Source organism: Ursus americanus, chromosome 2 (genome assembly GCF_024610735.1).
Source record: "Ursus americanus isolate L20-20 chromosome 2, mUrsAme1.1.p, whole genome shotgun sequence".
Lineage (NCBI taxonomy): Eukaryota > Metazoa > Chordata > Mammalia > Carnivora > Ursidae > Ursus > Ursus americanus.
The window spans coordinates 102,458,967-102,482,585 of NC_142128.1; the positions used below are offsets into that span (position 1 = coordinate 102,458,967).

A 23,619-nucleotide genomic window follows, 5' to 3' on the forward strand; every position below is an offset into this window, starting at 1 on the left:
TTTGAAATTTCAGCAGACTCCTGCCCAAGTGTTTTCTGGTCCCTCCTCTTCTCCCAGAGGTCATCCATCCATCCATCCATCCATCCATCCATCCTCCCATCCATCCATCCATCCATCCATCCATTTACCCACCCATCCCCCATCCATCCATCCTCCCATCCCCCATCCATCCACCCACCCATCCCCCCATACCTCCTTCCATCCATCCATCCATCCCCTATGCCCCCATCCATCCACCCACCCACTGACCCATTCACCCACCCATCTCCCATCCACCATCCATCCATCCCCCATCCATCCATCCATCCATCCATCCATCCATCCATCCATCCATCCAATTAATGAGTAGCCACTATATCCCAGACTCTGGTCTAGAGGCTGAAGATATAGAACAAGAGGCCCCCACAGGTGCTGGGAGCACACCAGCCACTGACAGCCAAATGTTTATACTCTAAGTACTCTTTATGTTTGTAAGAATTTTCTGGAAACTAAGCCGTCACCTGGGGGAGTGAGTGGAAGCATCAGACATGGAGACACTTTCTCCGTGAGGGGCCGGGACAGCCCAGTGTGCTTTGCTAGTAAATGGCGTCACCGTGCTTTGTTTTTATATCCACGTGGAGGAGGGCGCCGCGGCGACAGGGTGTTAATGTTCTCCCGGAGATGAAAATGCAGGATCGAAAGGGGAAAAGAATAAAAGTAACACTAATAACAATTTTGAGAGGTTAGTGGTTTGAGAGAAAAATACAGTAAGATTTGTGTGGTTTTTTCCCCAAGGTTAAGGGTGAGAGGGTTACAATCCGTTCTAGACGCTGCCTTTCTGGCCTCTGTCCACTCGGGCGGGTGCTCAGAGTCGGGCAGAGCCGCCGCTTCCTCTGATATCGAAGGCATTGTTTCTAGAAAACCCTCATGGCTTACGGCTTCTTAAGAACTTGCGGCTTCTGCCTAGAGGGGCCCAAAGGGGGCCCAGGAAGGTCTGGTGTGCGATGTGGGGAGAAGAGCAGGGAGCCTGGGGGGCGTGGGAGTCTGGGCCAACTCTGGCGCAGGAGACGCGGCCGTGCCAGAGCAGAACCGTGCCAGGAACGGAGTGTGTGCATGTGCTCCGAGTGGCCCGCTGCCCTCTCTCGGCAGTGCGGGGGGCGGGGGGGGGGCGCTCAGATGTTTGCGTTCAAGGGGTACCGACATCTCAGAAAGTGCCGGACGGCTGCTCAGGGGAGAGCATCTGCGTGGTCGGGCCGGGGAGAGATGGTCCTTGGTGGGGAGGGGTACCCTAGGATCCCGGCGGCTGACTGTCGGGGATGCCACATGAGGCTGGGGCTCTGGGACTCAGCCCCTACAGCCCCCCAGCCCTCTCTGAGTGTCCGAACTTGCTGGAGACAGGCCTGGGGGGAAGCCCTCAGTCAGGGTGTTGCTCTGGGGAGAAGAACCGCCTCCCCGGCCCTGAGTTGTGTCCCCCTCTGAACAGAAGGGTACGTTGGATAGAGAGGCGTCTAGGACTCGGAGTAGAATAGAAGTGAACATTTAATGCCACCATAGTTTGATTCTTTTTAAACACCAGATTCTTTTTCTGACAACATTTTACACCTCATATGCCACAAAAAGTCCGAGATCGTAGCCAGCAAACAATGTCTTCACACTGGAAATGGCACACAGCTTAATGGATTCATGGCATCAGTCTGTGAGAACTAGAACTTTCTCTTCCAGACTGTTCTCCAGGTAGCCTGCTCATAGGGACCATGACCAAGCCAACAGCTAACTTTTATATAGCGAAGTGAGGGCCCAGACACAAAACCCAGCCTGTTTGCGAAGAGGCTGTTGGGACCTGCCCAAGTACAGAACGGTTGGGATTTCAGCCTTTAACACGTGAACTTTATTAAAAAGTTGAAACAGCCAGCACTTGTAAGCTGAGAGGTTGATTTTTAAAATGGCACTGATCTTTGATCCAGTGAAACGGTGAATTTAAAAACCATGACCTTAACTGCTACCATTGAATCTTAAAGCGAGATTCTGTGAACTGGTTTGTGAATTGGCCGTTTCTGACACACATGAATGACTTGGCAGGCCTTGTCTCCAATTTCCAAGTTGGCCCATTTCTACAGATAAGCATATTCATATATACATACATACATTTCTAGAGCCGCAGGAACCGCGACGCTCATTGAGCACAATGTCATCATCTTACAGAAGAACGGAGAGTTCCGGAGAAGTTCGGTAACGTACCCAAGGCCATAGGACTTCCGGCACAAGTGGGATTAGAACTCCGGCTTTCTGTCCTATGCTCTTCCGTGCCATACACCTTCTGTACACATGCACCCATCTACGCCCCGTGCACACGTGCACACACGCCAGTACGTGGGCGTGATGCTCGGCCACATGTTCACGCGCCTGGTGTAAACAGCACCTCCCGGGAAGAGCCCAGGATTCTGGACTCGGGTCACGGTCTGCCCTGAAACGATTCTGTGGGCTTGGGCATCAGCCCCCGACTATTGACTTGAGCTTCTTCATTGAGAAATGCTCATTCCCAGCTCCGACACTGAGCTGTAGTTTCTTCAAAGCACTTCCCATCACGGAGACCATTTTCTCTCTATGTGGTCCCAGAAGGGCAGCTTTTCTGAGCCCCGATCTCCCACGGGGGAGCCCAAGGTTGCATAGCGAGGGAGGGAACCAGGCCGCCCCGGCTTCCTGACTCCTGGCTCCAGGCTTTTTCTCCTAGGTAGAGCTGCCTCTCAAATGAGACTACTGACCCAGCCCCTCCCCGCCCCTCAGGGATCCCGGGAGGGGACAAGATGCCTTAAGTATTAGGGGTTGTAAACCTCACTAAAGTGCTTTGGTTTCTCCAGAACAAACAGCTATGACACATCTTCAAGGTCAGGATCTCTAGTTGTTTCTCCAGACCGCCTTTGGTAGCACCTAAGGGGTGGGTGGAGGTCTCAGGGGACCACATCCAGTCCATGATTTTTGGAGAAATTTCTCAGAAATCCCATCCAGGCCTGTGGAGGCTGGTTTCCAAGCCCTTGACCATCAAATTCAAAATGAAGGGACCTTTCCCCCTCAGCTACTTGCCATGGAAACGGCTTAGATGTTGAACGTACTGATACTTTGAGGATTGGACCCTCATCCCTGGTCCCGGGCGGGGGCGGGGGGGGGCGCGAGAATAGCCACAGATGCACCCCACGTACCCTTGGACCACACTTCCGTGAGGCATAAATTACAAAACACGGTCAAGGTTCCACGATAATATCCTCAGCTTACAAATAAATTATGCTGCTTCCTACAGTGGACCAGGACTGTGGGCTGTTGGTTGGCGGGGTGGGGAATGGAGTGGGTGTGCGTGCCCAGAGCTGGGCACTCACCCCAATGTGCACGGACATGGGGCGTTCAGAGAGTGTTCGCCAGGTACGCTGAAGGCTGCCTGCTGCCTCGAGCACCCGCTCCGTCTGTGCCCGGTGTTAGGACATCAGTGTCCAGTTCTGCGGAGGGCCACCCAGAAGCAGAGTGTATTCATTTGGGGATAGGTAGACCAGCTTCCAAGAATGGACAGAAAACTTTAAGAGGGGCTTGAGTTACAAGAGCTCCTCCTGGACTGGATTTAGGTTTTCATCTGGAAATGAAGAGTCTGTAATTATAAAATATATTTGTGTGTGTTAGGGAAATTGCTAAGTGACACAATTCATGAGTTCTTACCCATAAATGTTGACAGATATTTGCTGGAGGAGGTGAAAGATATTCTAGTCCAAAGGAATGCGGTATTTTTATGGCCTGTTCCCTGACCGCCCCCCACAAACCACTTTAGGCCACTTATCGGCAGTGTCAGTGGAGCTGGGCATGTGGCCTGGCTGCATGGGGCACAGAGCAGAGTGGGCTGCGCTGGCCGTCCATGCGGCTGGGGCTCCCGTGTGGCAGTGATGAGCCGCATCCCTCTGTCACGGGAGGCCTGGCTGCACCCCCCGGGGCAGTGGCCAAGACCGTGGGGACAGTGGGACTGGGCTGTTTTCAGCATCAACTAGTTGTGACCAGACTTTGCACCCGTTTCTTACTGACATGGTTTCAGGTTTTAAAAGAGATTGCCTTTTAAAGTGAGGGACTCTTTCAGTTTATGCTCAGAGCGGGCTGGCGTTCCGGAAGGAAAGAACAATGAGTCAACTCGTGATTTCTTCTGGTGTCAGTCGTGAAATGGACTCCTCTTTAGTCATTTCTTTTGCAGCCTGAAATCCTTTTTAGAATTTTTGGAAGCCTCAACTCCACATCGGCCGAGGCCGAGGATGCTGGCCACAGTGTCTGCAGGCTCACGCTGGCCTGGCCGTCTCCCACGAAGCCCAGGTCCATCAGCTGCTTTCCCACAGGGACCCTACGGAAAGGGTTATGGATCAACCCAGATTCGCCATCAGCTTTAGAATCTGGAGCCCAGGGAGGGGCTTCCTGTTTGGCACGCGCGGAAGTCCAAGCGCGAACATAATCACCCGCCCGGATGGCATTTGTGGCTACAGTGAGGTCACTGCCACCTTCCAGGGACGCAGACTCGAAGCTTAAGGCTAATTTAGGACAACTGGCCAGATTGTTGCCTGCCGAGTTCCCCATGCTGGGCTGTGTGGCTTCTCCTCCCAGCTTCCACCCCTGCCCCAGCTCAGGGTCCCTCGGAGGACCCCCACCGGCGTCCGCAGAGACTGCCCTCTGCGTCTTTCACGAGTTCCCCGCGTGGAATAGCGACTGGAGATCAAACCATACGCGGGCTGTTCCGATTTCAAATCTGGAAGAGATGAAGCTCAGCGACAGCTTCCCCGTGACGGACAGGGGAATTCAAGGACCAGAAGATCAAAGGTTGCAGCTCGCAGGGGGGGACTGCAAGCCCAGGATAAGCCCACTGCCACTCGGTCACGGCGCGACCCAGCCTTGTGAAAAGCAACATGGATTTCCTCCCCGGGAAACAGTATCGCTCGTTTCCCGAGTCGTGTTGTGCGGCTAATGTGCACGTCACGTTAAACTGGGCAGATTTCAGACAAGGAACGAAGGCTTACGGATCTAGATGTTAATTTCACATAGGAAGTTTCCGGTCCTTCTATTTGCGGATAACGGCATGGAAATGGTTCTCTGACATCCTCCTTGGCTTCGTGGGTTCTCTGTCATCCACACCAGACTGTGGAGCTACGTCACGTCTGGTCATCGAATGAGGCGTTCCTCAGTTACTGGGCCTGCCTCGGAAGAGCTGGCCAGACCTGCTGAAGAGCTTGGGCTGTTTAGTCAACCCCCAGGAAGAACCGGGAACCATCACGTGGTTAAGCAATACTTGGTACGTGAAGAGTTTGCAGCTCACTGAGGTTTAAAAGAAAGAGGAAGCAGCAGCCAGAATGGGCAACCTCCACACACAGTTGGCCGACACCTCCCGAGAGACGTTCCACGGCGCAGCGTCTCGGAGAAGCCGTCTGACGCTGTAAGAAAGCCCTTGGCTTCATCCCACTCTTCTGCTAGCTCACGAAGTTGCGACAAGTGGAGAAAAGCAGGCTTAGGGAGCAGGAAAGATTCCAGGGATGGAGATTTTAAATTTGTGTAGATGTTTCGATTTGGTCCCGCTCCAGTAAAGGCCTGTTTAAGGCAGGCAGCGCCGCGCGGTGACCTCGGGGCCAGGGCAGATGTGCCGGGAAAAGCTAGGTACGTGGGTGACTCATCAGAGACTAGACTACTCACCTCTGACGATTCCCAGATTAAAGGCTTTTCGCGAAGTGGTAGATTCAGAGCAGCAGCCAAAAGGGGTGCAAACTCAGACTCAAGATGGGTATCCCTTGGGGTCCAGAAACTTCCATAATGTTGCCGTTCAACGAGCCTGTTCCTACAGGTACCGGGAGGGCAGAGGCGAGCCCAGAGCCTTGCACTGCGCTGCAGGCTGGGGTGAAGGCTGAGGAGCTGGGGGAGGCCCTGCTTCCCAGGGTGACTGACAGCTTGTTAAGCTCAGGGGCGCACAGTCCGTTCACGGACCATGTTGGAGCCCGGTCAGCTCTCAGAGGTGAGCATCTCCGCGTGCCCCTCTGCCCGAGAGCAGGCACGGACACGAGGCAGAGCTGGACTGGTCGTCCGCGGGGCTGGCTTCCAGCGTGGCCCGCACGAGCCTCGGGGCGTCTGGGTGGGTTCTGACCAGCAGAGGACCGGGTACGGCGAGGCTCACGAGAGCCCAGCTCCCATGCGCTGAGTTCGGCTGGGCTGCGCCGGCCGCCTCTGCTGGGCTGCGTGCACACGTGCACTCCCGTCTGTTTCCCAGGGAGCAGCTGGCCGGGGGTGTCGGGCAACTGTCGAACCCGGAAGTCGGCTCGTGACAGTGTGCCACGCTGGAGGGCTCAGCCGAGCAGTACTCGGTAGGAGGTGGCCACTGCACGGCTGTGACCACTCAGCGCCTTGGGGTTCCATCACGAAAATGGGTACGATTATCCCGAAGGGAGTCAAGGCGGGGCTGAACCCCTCCCTCTAAGGATGAAGTCCTATGTTCCTGCACGACCAGAAACCTCTCTGCCTTCCACTGCCAAGCCCGAGGGCACAAGCCTTGTCCTTCCTTGGGGTGGTGGCCTCGGGACATGGAGGATGGGGATGTCGTGGGCCCCAGAGACGTCGTGGGATCCCAGCATCCTTCCTTGTTCCAAACCGGGACTGCTGCAAGTCTCCGAGCATACACCAGCCTGAGAGGGTCTCTAAGCTGGGAAAGAGCCCCGCTTCTGATAACGTCACAGAACTAGAGAACAGAAATTATGGCTCTGTGGAGTTGGTTCAAGCTTTCAATCCAGTCTTTGGAATAAAAGTGAATATGGTAAGTATTTTGAGGGCCACGAAAACCCTGGGTTTAGGGGTAAAGGAACTAGTATACGTGTCAGGACTTGGAGGGAGAGGCTGTATCTGGAACAGACATCCCTCTCAAAGGACACGGAAGGCCCCAGTTGTAACGGCTCCTTTTCCCAGAAAGCTGCAGGCCCCGTTCCTCACACACCTGCCCCACGAGGCTGCCCACCGCCTGCGCCCCTGGCGAGAGGTGGCACGGAGCGTCACCCGCTGTCCCCGCCGTCTTTGGAAACACCCCGGCTCGTGCCCATCGAGTCTCTCTGCTTGGTCTGAGCGGCCTTACCAGAAGAACTGTAAAGGACAGTGAACATTTATTCATACGCAATACGGGTTAGGGCTAGCGCTACGCACACTACTTACAAACAGCAAGTCAGAAATAGCATAAAACACGAGAGAAAACGAGCTGTAAATACATTTCAGAAACGCGTTTGATTTTTCCTCTTCTGTGAGGTGGTGGTTTCGTCTGGACTAGCACCATCTGTACACGAGAAAGTCGCAACATAGACGTTTGGATAATAAAGATTTGCAAGGCACTTAATCAGTCCCTCTGGGTCAGCTGTTGTCGTGTCTGCTTCCGACAGCACTCCTGCACGCACCCTCGCCCCTTCTCGCAAAGCCAGAGGAGAGGGGGCCTCTCGCCAGCAGTTCGTACGTACCAAGTTCTCGAAAGTTCCTCAAAGTGCTTTTTCAGTCTCACAGGGCTTCCATGTCCCTTGGGCTTCCCATCATTTCCTCCTCCCACACGTTTTGGTGTTTGCACCTTTCCTCCAGAAAACAAAAGAAAACTGCCTTCCGCTCAGCGCTCACTCCAGACTTGCACCAACCTTCATCCTCCTTCCGCTGTCTCTGAGGGCCTGCCGAGGGGCTGGCTGGGGGGGGGGGGGGGCCGGCAGGCCGGGCCGGCTCTTCATCGGCGCCGGGAGGTGACGTCGAAGCAGGTGATCATCATGAGGTGGGCCTTGCAGAAGTTGACGCGGCTCTCCAGACGCTCCGTCACGCACTCCAGCGCCTCCAGGTACTCCAGGGAATCCAGCTCCAAGGCCTGCTCCAGGTCAACTGCACGGAAGGAGAAGCCTGCTGGAGGCGCGGACGGCGGGGAGGGTGGCCTCCCCGCCGCCACCCTGCCCGGCCCCTCCGTGGGGAGGCCTGGGGCCCGCTGCTCTCGTGATGAGGATTTCGGGCCCTTCTCCTTTTACCGAGACTCTATGGAGGGATAATTATGGAACCGTTCCTGCTGTCCCCACCTCCGTCCACCTCTGGCAAAGGATGTGAGACTCAGTCTCCAAGCTGATGTGCAGAGAATCCCCTCCCTTTTTGGCCCGGGGGGGGGGGGTGCTCACCTGAGCAACATTTATACCTTTGTCTACTTAGGCAGCTGCCTGTTCGCGCAGGCTGAGAAACCGGGCCCTGTCTCTGGGCCCTGCCCGCTTTCCCCTACACACGGGTGGTTCGGGAAAGGAGGATGCTGAAATCTATAATAGCTAAGATTCCTTGCAGTCAGAGGACAAGTCAGAGGACAAGATTCGGGACCCAGAAGCCAGCCCTCGCGGTCAGGCCTGCACAGGCAACGGTCTGTTTCCTTCCGTCGCTTAGGAGCAGTGAGGTGGGGCCGTCCCCTCCTGTCCCCAGGCCCCCGCTCAGTCCAGTGGTGACAGCAGGGACAGCAGCCCGGGGAGGACAGATGGCCCTGCCTCACCCGCCAGCACAGGTTCCTTAAAAGTAAATGACAGGCCCAACTGCTGCCCTGCCTCCTCTACCAGATTCGAGTTGCCATGAAGAGTAAAATAAAAACAAGAGCGTAACACGCACGTGGCTCGGGCACAGGAACACAGACGCCACGGAAACGCAAAGGTTGCAATGGACGCCGCCTCTTTTTACAGGTGCGCTGAGATCCCGAGGAGCGAGGCGACTTGGTCAGGGTCACAGACAAGGGGGAAGAGAGCTGGGAACGAGCCCGAGGGCTCCTGAGTGTCAGGATAATGTTTAAAAACCAGAGGGAAGATCCAAGACGGCGACAGAGGACGACCCTGCACTCCCCACCCCCCCCCCCCAAGCACACAGGCAGAGCAAATCTCCTGAAGAACAACGGAGGGCTGGCTGAAGGCTTCTGCGCCGGGATGGAGGGACCGCACAGAGAACCACAAGAGAGGTGGAGACACAGCACTGAAGGGAGCCGAGGGGCCGGCAGATGTGGCAGCCCTGGGGCCCAGGAAAATTGCCGTGATTTAAACGCGTCGACGGGGAGAGAAAGGAAGCAGCCCTGTGCTGCACCATGAGGGGCTTTGCTGGGACTCCGCAGGTCAGAGGGGCTCGGGAGCCTGATGGTTTCCAGTCACCCCCACCTCGACGGCGCAGAAGAGAGCAGGGCCCAGGTGCCAGAGCCAGCCTGCCCTCTCAGGGGGCCCATGCCTGCTCCAGATGCCCTAGGGCGCAGGAGACAAAAGCCACAGTTTAAAAAAGCAACTCTAGAATTCAGAGGAACCAGCCCTAGAACTCTGCCACGTGACAGGAGAGCTGCTGGAACTCTCGCCAGGTCACAGGTGATAACTAGTGTCATGTTTTACGTATTCCCTGCCCCTTGATAGCGCAGACAGAGGCAAGGTCGAGACACCCTAGCTGGGCCTGCTGCCACGGCAAGCCCCAGGCCCCCAGCAGCGCCAGCAGTCCCACCAGGCTGATTCCAGGGCAGCACACACCCGACAGCGCTGGACAGCACTCAGGCCATCTTGCCAAAGTGACACAGGTGCAGAGCACCTTGCAATACTCTGGGCCGGTCCCACTACAACTCCAGACAACCTGCCAGGGTACCCCCAGTGCAGAGCACCCCGGGAGCCCCAAACTCACACCTGCTTCAGCTCCTCGCCCAGAACCTGGGATCCCCTGGCTTGCACCCACTTCAGCTGTCGCGGCAGGACGCCCTCTGCGTGGAGAGCCCTGGGACCCTCGGGCCTGCACCATCTCAGCTCTGGCCATCCCACCAGGGGAGCCCCAGCACAGACTGCCCCGTCCTCCAGCGCATACAACTCCAGCCAGTCCGCCAGCCAAAGATGCCAGGCACACATGGCCAACACAGGGCACATCCCTACACAAGACCATTCCTTCAAGTTTATCGGAAGAAACAGAAACACAGACAAAATGAAGAGACAGAAGACTGCTCAAAACAAAAGGCAAGATGAAACCTCTGAAGAAGAACTAAAGGAAGCGGAGAGAAGCAACCGACCCGATGAAGAGGTCAACGCATCGGCCAGATGCTCACAAGCGTGAATGAGCTCAATGAGAATTTCAACGAGATCAAAAATATAAATAAGAACCCGAGTTGAAGAATATAACTGAAACGAAAAATACACAAGAGGGAATCAGCAGATTAGAGGAGGCAGAAAAAGGAGTAAGTGACCTGGAAGACAGGGTGACAGAAAGCATTCAGCCGAGTGACAAGTAAGTAATGAAACAATGATGTAATAGGGGGTCTCTGGGGCAACATCAAACACACATTTTCAGGGTCCCAAAAGGAGAAGAGAGAGAGAAACAGGCAGAAAACTTACTTGAAGAAATAATAGCTGAAAACATCCCTAGCCTGGGGAAGAAAGCACAGAGTTTTAAATGAGGTGAACCAAGAAGGTCCACATCAAGATATATAATAGAGAATCTTTAAAGCAAAGCAAGAGAGAAGCACCTAGTTATGTAGAAGAGAAACCTCATAAGACCATGAGCTGATGTTTCAGCAAAGACTTGGCTGGTCGGAAGGGAGCGGCGTGATATATCCAAAGTGCTGGAAAGGAAAAAAACCTCCTGCCAAGGATAGTCTACTTGGCAAGACCATCACTGAAAACTCAAGGGGAGATAAAGAATTGGCCAAACAAAAAAGAGTTCACTGCCACTAAACGAGCCTCACAGGGAATATTTAAAGAGGCTTCTTTAAGTAGAAAAGGCCATAATTAGGAGAAAATTATGAAAGGAAAAAATTCATGAGTAAAGCAAACATACAGTAAAGGTAGTAGATGGATCACTTAAGAAAGCTCGTATGAAGGTTAAAAAAGTAATAAAACCAGTCATATCTAAAAATTAGTTAAAGGGACTCACAAAAAGATGTAAAATATGACAACGTATACATAAAATGTGGAGGGAGTGAAAACGAAGTTCTTTTAGAGTGTGTTTCAAACTTACGTGACCTTCGATTTAATATAAACTGCTATATACTCAGGAGGCTGTAGAACCACGAACCAAAAACCCATAACAGACACACACAAACAAAAAGGAAGGAAACCAAACCAAGCATAACACTAAAGGAAGTCATCAATCACAAGGAAAACAAGCAAGAGAAGAAGGAACAAAGGACTACAAAGATAAACAAAATAGCAGTAAGTACGTACCTATTGATAATTACTTTTAGTGTAAATGGCCTAAATGCTCCAATCAAAACACATAGGGTGATAAAATGGGTAAAAAACTAAGACCCATTGATATGCTGCTTACAGGAAACTCACTTCAGCCCTAAAGACACATAACGTGAAGTGTTGGAAAAATAAATACATGCAAATAGAAGCAAAAAAAAAAAAAAAAAAAAAAAAAAAAAAAAAAAAAAACGCCAGGGTGGCAATACTTATATCAGACAAAAGAGATTTTGAAACAAGAACTGTAATAAGAGACTAATAAGGGCAATACATAATGATACGGAATTCAACCCAACAAGAGGATATAACAATTGTAAATATCTATGCACCCAACACTAGAGCACCTAAATACATAAAGCAAATATTAACAGACATAAAGGGAGAAATTGACAGTCATACAATAATACTAGGGGACTTTAACCTCACTCACGTGAGTGGATAGATCATCCAAGCAGAAAATCAATAAGGAAACAATGGCTTTGAAGGACATATTAGATCACATGGACTGAACAGATACATACAGAAAAATCCATCCCAAAGTGGCAGAATGCACATTTTCAGGTGTACGTGGGATATTCTCCAAGAGAGATCATATGTCCATACACAAAACAAGTCTCAATACATTTAAGAAGATTGAAATCATATCAAGTATCTTTTCCAACCACAGTGGTATGAAAGTAGAAATCAAGTACAAGGGGAAAAAAAACCCTGAAAACCACAATCATGTAGGCTAAAAAACATGCTACTAAACTACCAGTGTGTCAATGAAGAAATCAAGGAGGAAATGAAAAAAGAATACATGGAGACAAATGAAAATGAAAACACAGTGTCCAAAACTGGGACACAGCAAAAGTAGTTCTAAGTGGGAAGTTTAAAGTGATACAAGCCTTCCTCAAGAAACAAGAAAAATCTGAAACAATCTAATCTTATACACAAATGAACTAGAAAAGCCCAAAGCTAATAGAAGAAAGGAAATAATAAAGATCAGAGCAGAAATAAATGAATAGACTAAAAAAAATAGAAAAGATTGATGAAACCAAGAGCTGGTTCTTTGAAAAGTAAAACAAAATTGATAAACTTTCAGCCAGACTCATCAAGAAAAAGAGAGGAAAGAAGAGACATAACAACCAATACCACAGAAATTCAAAGGAGTATAAGAGACTATAATGAAAAATATGCCAACATATTGGACTGCCTAGAAAAAATGGATAAATTCCTAGAAGCATACCATTTTCCAAAACTGAATCAGGAGGACAAAGAGAATCTGAACTAATCACTAGTAATAAAATTGAATCAGTAATTAAAAACTCCCAACAAACAAAAGTCCAGGACCAGATGGATTCATAGGTGAATTCTACCCAACATTTAAAGAAGAGTTAATACCTACTCTCCTCAAACTGCTTCAAAAAAGTAGAAGAGGAAGGAAGCTTTCAAATTCATTCTGTGAGGCCAGCATTACCCTGATCCCATAGTCAGAAAATGACACTGTTTGGGGCGCCTGGGTGGCACAGCGGTTAAGCGTCTGCCTTCGGCTCAGGGCGTGATCCCGGCGTTATGGGATCGAGCCCCACATCAGGCTCCTCCACTATGAGCCTGCTTCTTCCTCTCCCACTCCCCCTGCTTGTGTTCCCTCTCTCGCTGGCTGTCTGTCTGTGTCAAATAAATAAATAAAATCTTTAAAAAATAAAATAAAATAAAAAATAAAGAAAATGACACTGTTAAAAAAAGAAAACCACAGGCCAATATTCCTGATGCACATAGACACAAAAGTCTTCAACAAAATAATCAGCAAGCCACATCCAGCAATACATTGAGAGAGTCATTCCCCATGATGAAGTGGAATTTATTCCACGAGTGCAGATATGGTTCAATATCCACAAATCAATGTGATACACGACATTAACAAACTGAAGGATAAAAACTATGGGATCATCTCAATCGAAGCATTTGACAAAGTACAACATCTGTTCACGATGAAAACTCTCACAGTGGTTTTAGCGTGGACAGCCTCAACATGATAAAGGTCACATAGGACACACCCAGAGCTACCATCATACTCAATGGTGAAAAACTGAGAGCCTTTCCTCTGAGATCAGGAATAAGAAAAGGATGTCCACTCATTTTTATTCAACATAGTACTGGAGGTCCTAGCCACAAAAATCAGAACATAAAGGGCAATAAAAGGCGTCCAAATTGCTAAGGAAGAAGTGAGACTGTCACTATGTGCAGATGACTGATGCTCTATACAGAAAACCCTAAAGACTCTACCAAGAAACCATCTAGAGTAATAAATGAACTCAGGAAAGGTGCAGGATATGAAATTAAGATACGGAAATCAGTTGCAGTTCTATACAAGGATGATGAGCTAGCAGAAAGAGAAATTAAGGAAACAGTGTACAGTTGCACCAAAAAGAACAAAATACCTAGGAAAAAACTGAACCAAGGAGGTGGAATATCTGGACTCTGAAAACTATAAAACTGATGAAAGAAAGTGACTTTGTGAGATGAAGACTGTTCTCGAGCCTGCCTTAGGCATAAACAGCTCTCAAAAAAGAAAGCTTTAATGCAGACAGTACGAATGAAGGGGGGCTGCCTGCACGGGCACCCCTGGGACCTGAACTGCCTGGAATTCCTGAACGGAGACGAGTGGGAGAGAAGGAAGCACTGGGCCCCGTATTTGTGCCACGGCCGGACTTCAGCTAATGTCCTCATTCATGTCCTCTCCCCCGCCAGTGCCTGGGATGACAACACCCCCGAGAGCGTGAGATCGTGTCTCCATCCAGAGCTCTCACAGAGGAAGCAGGCACGAGGGCGCGGTCTTCTCTTTGTTCAAATCTGGGATAGTAATATTGCTACCAGGTACCACGCCTTCATCATGGGCCCAGAAGGGCTCACGCCTCACAACACCCTATGAAGTGGGCTGCACTATGTTTCCCTATTTGACAGTTAAGGAAATCAGAGAGGTTAGGCGTCTTCTCCGAGGTCCCACAGCTAGTATGTGGGAAACCCAGCATCCAGGCAGGTCCCCATGATGGCGGACATCCCACATGATTGGCGTGCAGGGGACAGGGGTGAAGGGAGCGAGGCACAGGGAGGCTGGCGGGCTGGTGAGTGTCGGACAAGGGAGGGAAAGGAATTTTAATGGCAGATCTGCGTTTTATTCCATAGACTAAGTCTTCCAAGGTTGTGTTCCCCTATCACTGAAGTAGTTGGGACCTGATCTGAGCTTTATTTTGTGGTAAATAGAATGGTTAGGAGCAAATACGAGACAACTGAATCTGTCAGAGAGCAAAACTGTTCTGAATTACGAGATGGTTACTGTTACTGTCATCCTGGGCTTTCTATTGAAGAGAAATGACACAGCGAATGCTGTTCTTTCCCCTCAAAAATGGTTTTCTTGCTTTCTGGGTTCTTCATGAGGCTTTTCTAGGATCACACATCCCACCCTATTAGGAGCTCCAGAAAGTCTTGTGTAGTTGGGGCTAGATACGCAATGTGATTTTGTGGCCTAGGGAGATTTGTAACTCAGCCTCATGTCTGGGGGATCTTCTGCCATATGAGGGGGGCGGGGTGGGGGGATCTCATTTTCACGTGCTTGGGACTGAGACTCGTGAGAAAAATTCTTGCAAGAGCAATACTGGCTACGCCTCTGCTGCCCCCCCCCCCCATCTTCCCCGCGGAGAGCGAGGCTGTGGGCCCCTGGAGCCCGACACGGTCTGCGTGCACCTCCCCCCGCCGCGTGCAGGCCCGCTAAGCGGGCGCACCTGGCAGCCCCAGGGATGGGAAGGAACCCGGGGCCTTACACTCGCTGAGCCACTTGCTGGGATCCAGCATCAGGTACTGCTTGGTGACCTCCAGCTCCTTCATCAGCCACTCGTACTTGGCCCGCACCTCGGCGATTCTCTGCTGGCGATGCTCCAGAATTTTCAGTTTCGCGTTGAAGCATGTGACCTCCTAGAAGGCAGATGAGAAGGAATGGGGGGGCGTGGAAAGAGGGAGACGAGGCCCCCCAGCTCGGACACAGGCAGCTTCTCAGAGATGGGCATGCTCCGTGCGCAGTCGGCAACAAGGGAGCCGGCTCCTCGCAGGGAAGCTGGGAGGGATCTGGGCCCTCCCAGCCACGTTTGTGCCTTCTGCCCGAGTCCGCTCAGACAGCCGCACGGTAGGACGATCGTGGGCATTTTGTATATGTAGGAGGCGCTGGGGTTCCAAGCTGGAGCCAGACGAGCCCCCAAGACCAGCAGCTCCCCCAGCCTTCGAGCCTTCTCAACACCCGGGGCAGAGCTCTCCTTGTCCTGTGCAAACCCCGTGGCTGGCGCAGAGCCACGACTCCCACCCGCCCCAGAAGCCGGCTGGGAAGGCTCCGTGGGCCTGAGCGCACCTCTCAGGGCCGTGCTCCAGCACCTGCCTGTTGGGGGGGGTGCTACTGTAGGGGACAAGAAGGCTCACCTTGCTGCTGCCCCCTCGTCGCCGCTGTAGCCGCTCCACATCATCGATCTCATAGACTTTGATCTCAAAAGGTTCCCCGAGGCCCCTCTGGGCGCTGCGCAAGGGGCCATCCACCCAGCGGACCCCGGTGCTGCTGGCGGGTTTTCTTACAGGGGAGGGGGTATCAAGGGACAGTGCCGGGATGAGCCTCCGTCTCTGAGATCCTAAGGAGGGAATGAAGCCCAAAGTTTATCTTTTTAAATTTCAGTCTTTTTAATGTCTGTGGTTTTGAGGCGCGTGCTGGGACCCTGACAGGTGCCCTGGGGTCTGTGGCGGGGCTGAATGTGAAACACGCCGACGCCCTGCCACACGCTTCAACGTCTTCTCCCTTCAGCCGGCACATGGGCCTTACCTGCAAGAGCTCACCAACTCCCTGCCTTTCCTTTCGAGCCACCTCGTCTCCACCCGCGAACCACACACCTGCGTGCACACACGCACACCAGAACACACGCCTAGAACCGTCAGCCATACCGGCCCCACCCTCAGCGTGAATGTGTGGTACCGTCAAATTCAAGAGATGCTTGTGTTCAAGGAAAAAGGGTCCTAGTATTTGGTATTACGGTAATAGTTCTAGAAAACATGGCTTATTTGCTTATAGTGACAGCAACGCTAGGAGAAGCACTGATTATGTGCCAGACCCTGTGCAGCACGCTTGGCACACTGACGGACAGCTAGCTGTCCCTGATACCTGCTCTGTTCTTCTCCGTGAAGAGGACTGAGCAGGAGCAGGGCACAGAGCCACCAAGACGGGGACCGTGCCCCTGGGATGTGCACGTCAAGTGCCCACTGATGGGCCATCAGCAGAAGTGCTGCGGGCAGCTGCTGGTCAGTGTCCTTAAAGGCCGGGAGGTCTGTCGTCCTCCTCTTCCTGTCCACTCTGTCCTCAATGTGAAGCCTGCTTCAGGAGGTCAAGCTCAGCAACAGCACAAAAAGGAGACCGGAGGGGCCTGGACTGCGAGCACCCTCGAGACTTGGACACGATTGCCTCCACCGATCTTTCTTTCCTAGGGACTTAATTTTTCTAGAGCAGATTTGGGGCCATAGCTCCGTGGAGAGGAAGGGACAAAACGAGATTCTCTCTGGTGACCCAGTGAACAGCAGGAGGTGGGCAGAGCAAAGCAGGGTGCTCTCAGCCCCCCGAGGAGGGACTAGTTGCGGATGTTGGCGCGGCTGCTCTCTCGTTATCACACTCCCGGCCAAGAACCAAGACGGACGTCCCCTGGCCGACGACCATCCGTATTCTAGCTGCCCCGCAGGGGAGGTGTCAGTCGGCCTGCGCTTACCTCTTCTGCGGTCATTACATCCTCAGCAACACCCCCTGGGTGAGTTAATCTCACCCTGTTGTCTGCAGGCCACGCTCCTGCTGCCCGGGCTTGTGCTCCCCTCAGTGCCTCGGCCCACAGCGGCCTCCGCCCCCTCCTACGTGCTCGATCCTCCTACGAGGCTCAGTCGTGGTGTTTCCCAGCAGACCGCTGTCACACTGGGCCTTCCCCACGTCTGAACGCTTCCCACGCTTACGCTTCCCGACCCCACTCCGGACTCGGCAGTTTGCCTCGGTCGCTGTTCCGTTCCATGCTTTTCCTGCTTTGTCTCCAATTAGATGACAAACCTCTTACGTGGCCTTGTCATTGATGCTGCCCGCCCCTCCCCGCCCCGTGCTCGAGTCTTGCGTGTCAGCGAGCCCTAAGAGCACAGAAGAGGGGGACTGATCAAGATTTAATAAAAGAAATCCCACGGACTGTGGGTTGTCTTATGGAAAGGAAGTCGTATGACCACCCACATTCCTTGTTACCCGCGTTGTCTCACAGGACGTGAGCATCGGAAAGACTGTGGTGGTGCTCTCCTGACCCCTCAATTTACTTTCTGTGAGCCCAGCCCAAGCCGCCTGCTCTCCAGCTCAGTCTTCCCCCTGCACCACACTCTGGCTCATTCCAGGCCCTTTCCACCAACACAGACCTCCAGGAATGGGACCTGGAAGGTGAGCTTCATGACATTTGGTTGTTTCTCGCCCTACGAAGCACCCAGAGGTCAAGGTTGTCCTCCTCGTGATCTATTTCTAGTTCATTTTTCAACCAAAGCATTTCAGTTTTCCACATTCAAAAGCAATCTCCGATAAAAGATAACTGCCGTCCTCCCTGCAGTTTCGAACATCCCTGAGAATTGTGCCATCCAGCCATCTAGCTCGGAATTTCTTTTGAGTTTTATGGCTTCTCTGAAAGAAGTTGCTTTTGATTTATGCTGATCATGTCCGACAGCCAGCATTTCTCTTAATAATCACCATAAATAAACAAGACAAGGTCACCTAACCTGAAAAGAGCTTATTTCCACTGCCACGTCCACCGTGGGGCCCCGAATCCCCGGCACCTCCTCGCAGACATCCGATTCTCACGACGCTCTGTACTAAACCCATCTCTGGCCCCTAGCCCAGTGCTTCGATCCTACGCGGTGTCCTCCAGTAGCCTCGCCGGACAAGAGCGCCTCCGAGGACGGACTTTACGGAAGGAGGCCGCACCAGGAAGCACAGGTGCAGAGGCTGCTGGCTGCGGGCTGCGCAGCTCTGGACCCCAGCACAACGGCCAAGCTCCAAACAGCAAGTCTCGAAGAAAGAGGAACAGAGATGTAGAGAACCAACTGAACTGGTCGGTAGGAGGCTCTCGACGAGAGTGCAGGAAAGCATTCTAAACCCCCGACGCCCGTGAGCATGCAGCCGACATCACAGTGATCGGGATTCCGGAGAACTAAGGGGGTAGGTGGTAGCAGCAAGGTTGATCGACCAAGCGCTGGGAAGGCCGGCAGAGTCCCCCCACCCCCCACCCCTGCGGACCCTGGCTCAGATGCACTTTCTTGCTATTTTTAGTGACTAATATCAATATGTTTTAATGCCCTGGGCCCCGAAAATAGGGCCCAGCAGCTGTCACGTTATCCCAAATGGCTTTTCACTGCACACTTGTCTTAAGCAGCCACGGCTCCCAGGTCCCTGATGGGGCTCTGAGGGCCCGGGGTGGGCTCTACCAAAGCGGGTCGGAGCCTGAAGCACACACCGCCTGGGAGGTGGGCTTGCTGACAGCCAGGACTCCCGCGCATGCTTGGTGGCCTGTGAGGGGTGGGCAGGCGGGGAGAGCTACGCCACAGCATCTCGAATGACGAGGTTGACTTCTTGGATTTGAGGCAAGCGGTTTAGGATGTGTGCTAGGTTTGGGTTGGAACATTCCAGAGCTTGTGCTCGCCTGTGTTGGCAGAAACCCCCGTGGTCAGGAGAAAGGGTTTGTGGGGCAGGTGCTGGAGCAGCTGCAGGAAAGGGGAGACCCCACTTTGAGGACTCACCCCATCTTTTACTTCCCGACGAGCCGGTAGCACCACCATTCTATAGGGCTGTGGTTTCCGAGGGCCCCACGGAAGGGCCATGGAAGGGCCACGGAGCACGAAGTCCAGGCTCGCGGGCAGGACCCCACGCCCCCCTCACGTCAGCCAAGGCACAGACTGCATGCGGGGCTCTGCGTCCAATCGCCTCATTAAAAACTGTGCCCTCCGCTCAAGAACAAAGAGGGGCACGCGGAAGGCCCTGACACGCGGAGCTGAAGGCCCTGACACGCGGAGCTGAAGCAGGGGGTTCCTGAGTAGCTCACATGGTCCTCGTTCGCTCTGCCTCTCCGTCTGGGCCTCACCTCACGCCGCCTCCCCTCACCAGCCCCATGGCTACAGGGCCACCAGCTCTGCCCTGGGTCCTCCTCCTCACCCATCAGAACTTCCTGTCCCTTGTCACCCCAAACGCCAGTTCACAGGTCAGCGGCCTTTATCGCCACGGTAGCAGCTTTGGACCCTTTACTTGCCTTTTGATAGGAAATTCCTGGAGATGGAAAATGTTCGCTGAGAGGGTGCATTTAGGGCACCAGGGTGCTTGGGTGTGCCGTGTTAGCGTGCCGTGTGCATCACGCTGGTGCACCGCGTGTATCACGCTAGTGCACTGTGTGTGTGCACGCGTGTGTATCATGCTGGGGCACTGTGCGTGTGTATCATGCTAGTGCACCATACGCGCGTCCGTATCATGTTGGTGCACGTGTGTGCGGAGGCCGGGGCACAGTGCAGGCCCCAGGGCGGCCGTGCATACACCGCCATCCAGCGCAGTGTGCCCTGCGCGCTCCATGCCCCTCCGGAGCGCCGCCCGGGGGTCTCGGGTGCAGCAGCCCCATACTTGGGCGACCCCCGGAAAGCATGGCGCAGCAGCACCCAGGTCCCATGCTGCGCGGGGACGTCTGGGGGGCCGGCGCCTACCTGAGTTGGAGCGCTTCTTCGGGGCTTTGAGGCTGCGGCAGCGGCCGCCCACGGAGCTGCTGTTGTCGCTCGTGGAGTCGTGCGCCGACGACGCGCTGCCGGTGGCCTCGCTGTCGCGCAGCACGCTCTCGTAGCCGCTGCTGCCGCCGCTGTGGTAGAACAGGGCCGTCTTGCCCATGGCGGGCGGCAGCTCGCCGCTCAGCACGCTGCTGTTGTCGCTGCCGTGGCCGCTGCTGCAGCGGTGCGGCCGGCGCGGCGGTGTGACCTTGCTGTAGGGCGAGGGCAGGGGGGGCGTGGCCGGCCGCTCCTCGCCCGGCGCCCCCGCGCGCCCCTCGGCGCCCCGAGCGCCCGCGCCGCCCTGCAGCAGCTCCGAGATGCGCCCGTTAACGGCGCGCAGCGGCAGCTTGCACGCGGGCCCGGCGCCCCGGCTGCGGCTCAGGGACTGCGTGGACCAGGACGTGGGCTTGGCGCTGGCCGCCAGGCCCGGGCTCTGGCCTACCGACTGCGGCAGGGACTTGGTGGAGAAGCTGAGCGTCTTGGTGGTGGCGGTGGCCAGGCTGCGCGCCTTGGGGCTGGCCAGCAGGAGCTTGCTCACGGCCGAGATCTTGCACGGGCCGGCCTTGGGCGACGCGGCGCCGGCGGAGGTGGAGGCGGCGGCCGGGGGCGGCGCGGGGCCAGGGGCAGTGGGGGAGGCCCCGGCGGCGCTGCTGCCGCGGCCCGGGCTCCGGCCGGCGCGGGGCATCGTGCTGTCCTTGGCCACGTGTGACCGCCAACCGCCCGCACACAGGCTCTCGGCCCTCTCGAGCGAGAGGCACTCGTAGTGGCTGACCGTGGCGCGGCCCAGGGAGTTGGTCCTGCTGGCCAGCTGCTCCAGCTTGGCGCTGAAGAGCCTGCTGCTGCTGCTGGCCTCCTTCCCCTTGCCGCCGGCCTCGTCCGGGAACGGGGCCAGGAAGGGCGCCGGGGGGTGCGAGGGGCTGCCCGTGTTGCCGCTGCAGGCGCTGTGCTGGGGGCTGGCCCGGTTCTTCTGGTCCAGGCTGGACTTGCGGACTGGCGGCAGAGGGGGTGTCCCTTTGGGCCGAGCCAGGACACCGTGCTTGGGCGAGGCCACCTTCCTCTCCGGGGTCGCCTTGCAGGCCGGTGCGCCCAGCCCGTTGGTCTCTGCCGCGCAGTGGTAGAAGAGGCTGCCCAGTTCGTCCTGTCTGCTGGCCTTCTGGAAAGCCCTGGGCAGGCTGCTGGACTTCAGGCTCCTGTTGGGGTGCACGGGGCTCTGGGGGGCCACGCCTGGCAGGGCCATCTCGCAGCCATCCACGACCCTCCTGAAGTTGTCACTACCAGGTGAGGCGGACATCTCACGGCTGCTGCTGCTCAGCCCGTCCCCGGGGCTGGCCTTCCTGTCCTGTTCTGCCCTGGCCTCAGGCTTCGGGGGGCCTGTGGCGGCCTCACACCCAGTTCCCTCTTCACTGGGATAGCCACTCTCTTTTTTGACCTCCTCTTCTCGTTTTAGCCACGGGTCCTCAAACTGCATCTCTGCCCTGGCACCAGTCTCCCTGCTGTCCTGGGACTGGGCTGCTCTGGGTGCCGAGCTGACGGTGGGGACAGTGGATGCCTCAGGCTCTTGGACGGGCCGGGGGCTCATGGCGATGCAGGGGTAGACTGTGATGTTGGTCTTCATGGGGATGTATCCCTCGCAGCCGCCTAGGTTGGCCGTGTTGGAGATGGTGACCATGGCTTTGCCCAGTGTGGAGATCTTGCAGCCTTTGATGGGGGCCGCCTTTTTGAAGGAGTCTTCGCCCACGTCGGACAAGATGAGCAAGTTGTCGGGGCCTGCCTTGGGCTTCTCACAGCACACCACGGCACTGTTCTGGATGCTGCCAACGAGCTCCGAGGCTGGGGGCTCTGCCATGGCCTCCCCATGCCCGAAGCACGTCTGGGCTATGAAACTGTGGCAGGACTGCTCGCCATCGCTGCCGCCACTCATCTCGCTCAGCCAGGAGCTGATGGACGAACGTCTGCTCCCGGCCTCACAGGCCTTCTCGTCCAGGGTCAGCTTTGGGAGGGGCAGGAACTGTGTGATGCTGACCTCGGAGACGGGCGCCACGCCGGAGTAGCCATCCAGGTCCTCGCTGATGCTGCCGATGATGCTAACGGGCCGGGAGCCCGAGGCCAGGGCCTGCACGGAGCAGTCGCTGTTGAAGCTGATGATGCTGGTGGGGCGGCCGCCGTCCAGGACCCCACTGATGGTCAGCTCCTCCACCAGCGTAAACACCAGCTCGTCCTCGCCATTCAGCTCCAGTGGCTGCTGCACCGTCACCATCGTGGTGCTCAGGATCTCCTTCTTGGAATCTGGAGAAGTCGCTGCCTGGGGCTCATCCTCGCCGGGGCTTTCGGGGAACCCCTCGCTCCCAGCAGACATGGATTTCTTCAAAACCTGGGGGCTCATTCCCACCGGGGGGGTGCGTACCTCGGGCTGCAGCAGGGACTCGCTGGAGACCAGGCTGGAATCCTTGCCCAGTGGAGGCAGGGGGGCAGGAGAAGGCAGGACGCCCTTCTGGGTGTAGACTTTGCATCTCTGGGAGGGAGAGCTGGCCGGCTTGTACTCTGACGTCTTGGACAGGCTGGCGATGCCCAGCCGCGGGGAGCCCATGGGCCTGGGCTTGCCTTCCACAAAGCCGCAGGAGTTGAGGCTCTCCCGGCTGCTCTGGAGGCTGGAGGTGCTGTGCTGGCTGCTGCTGCCAGGGATGCTCCTGGGGGAGGCGGGGGTGGGGCTGCCGGGCAGCGCTGGACCGGGCGACTGATTCCTCTGCATCTTGGAGGCGGGAGGGTCGGTGCCTTCTCTGTCGGTGGACTGGCCGTCGGACCCGTTATCTTCCTTATCGGACTCACAGAGGGGGTTTGCCCCGGCCGCCTGGCTTAATGGGGGACACTTGCTGGCCTGCTCTGCCCCAAGCTGGGCAGGCAGTTCTTCGAAAGGAAACTGACTGGGCTCTTCGCTGCCGTCGATGCAGCCCAGCCTCTCCTGCAGCTCGGCAAACGTGTTGCACTTCAAACAGTCCCTTTCCGATTTGCTGGCTGCAGCCCCACCGGCCTCTGCAGGCCGGCTGTCGCCCCGGGCCTTCTGCAGGGCCGGCACAATGGGGACGAAGTCAGGAGGGCCCTCGTTGTCCGTGAGCTCCTTGTCCGAGAGGGCCGTGCCATTGGGCCCGATGTAGATGACCGTGTCGCAGGACTGCTCGCTGCTGGAGGAGTAGTCCGGCTCACTGGACAGCTGAGCGATGGGGAAGTCGGGGTCCACTGCGGCCCTGGCCTGGAAAGGCCGCAGCTGGGTGGGCCTGCGCATCCGGCCTTCCTCACAGGAGCTCTCCCCGCCAGAGGAGCTCGATGTGTACTGTGGGTGAGAGGAGGGAGGTTAACAGGGGCAGCTCTTCCACGCCAGCCCTCCCCGCGAGCCCACAAGCTGGCTCTGTGCAGCCCCCCAAGACCGCCCCAGGTTGGCCTCCCTGCATTGGGCCATTCCTCGTGTGCCAGGACGGTGTACTCCAGCCTTGCACACCATGGTCTCTTGTGGGAAGAACAGCCCTTGTGTGGCCCGCTGGGCACAGAGCCTGCTCAGGAAAGGAGGTGACCAGCCCAGGCCACGTCCGACCTCCCAAAA

General features: G+C 55.3%; 1 protein-coding gene across 2 annotated transcripts in view; it reads right to left on the reverse strand.

The window, feature by feature from the left end:
• Window positions 1-1,500: 1,500 nt before the first annotated feature.
• KIF26B (kinesin family member 26B) overlaps window positions 1,501-23,619 on the reverse strand; it is a 422,711-nt gene continuing 400,592 nt past the window's right edge. For both annotated transcript variants that reach the window (XM_045796283.2, XM_087859572.1), the window contains 4 exons: window positions 19,968-23,352; window positions 15,657-15,859; window positions 15,011-15,161; window positions 1,501-7,872 (listed from right to left, as the gene is read on the reverse strand). In XM_045796283.2, coding sequence (XP_045652239.1) covers window positions 7,724-7,872; window positions 15,011-15,161; window positions 15,657-15,859; window positions 19,968-23,352 — 3,888 coding nt within the window. In that variant the 3' untranslated portion in view covers window positions 1,501-7,723. The remainder of the gene's footprint in view (window positions 7,873-15,010; window positions 15,162-15,656; window positions 15,860-19,967; window positions 23,353-23,619) is intronic.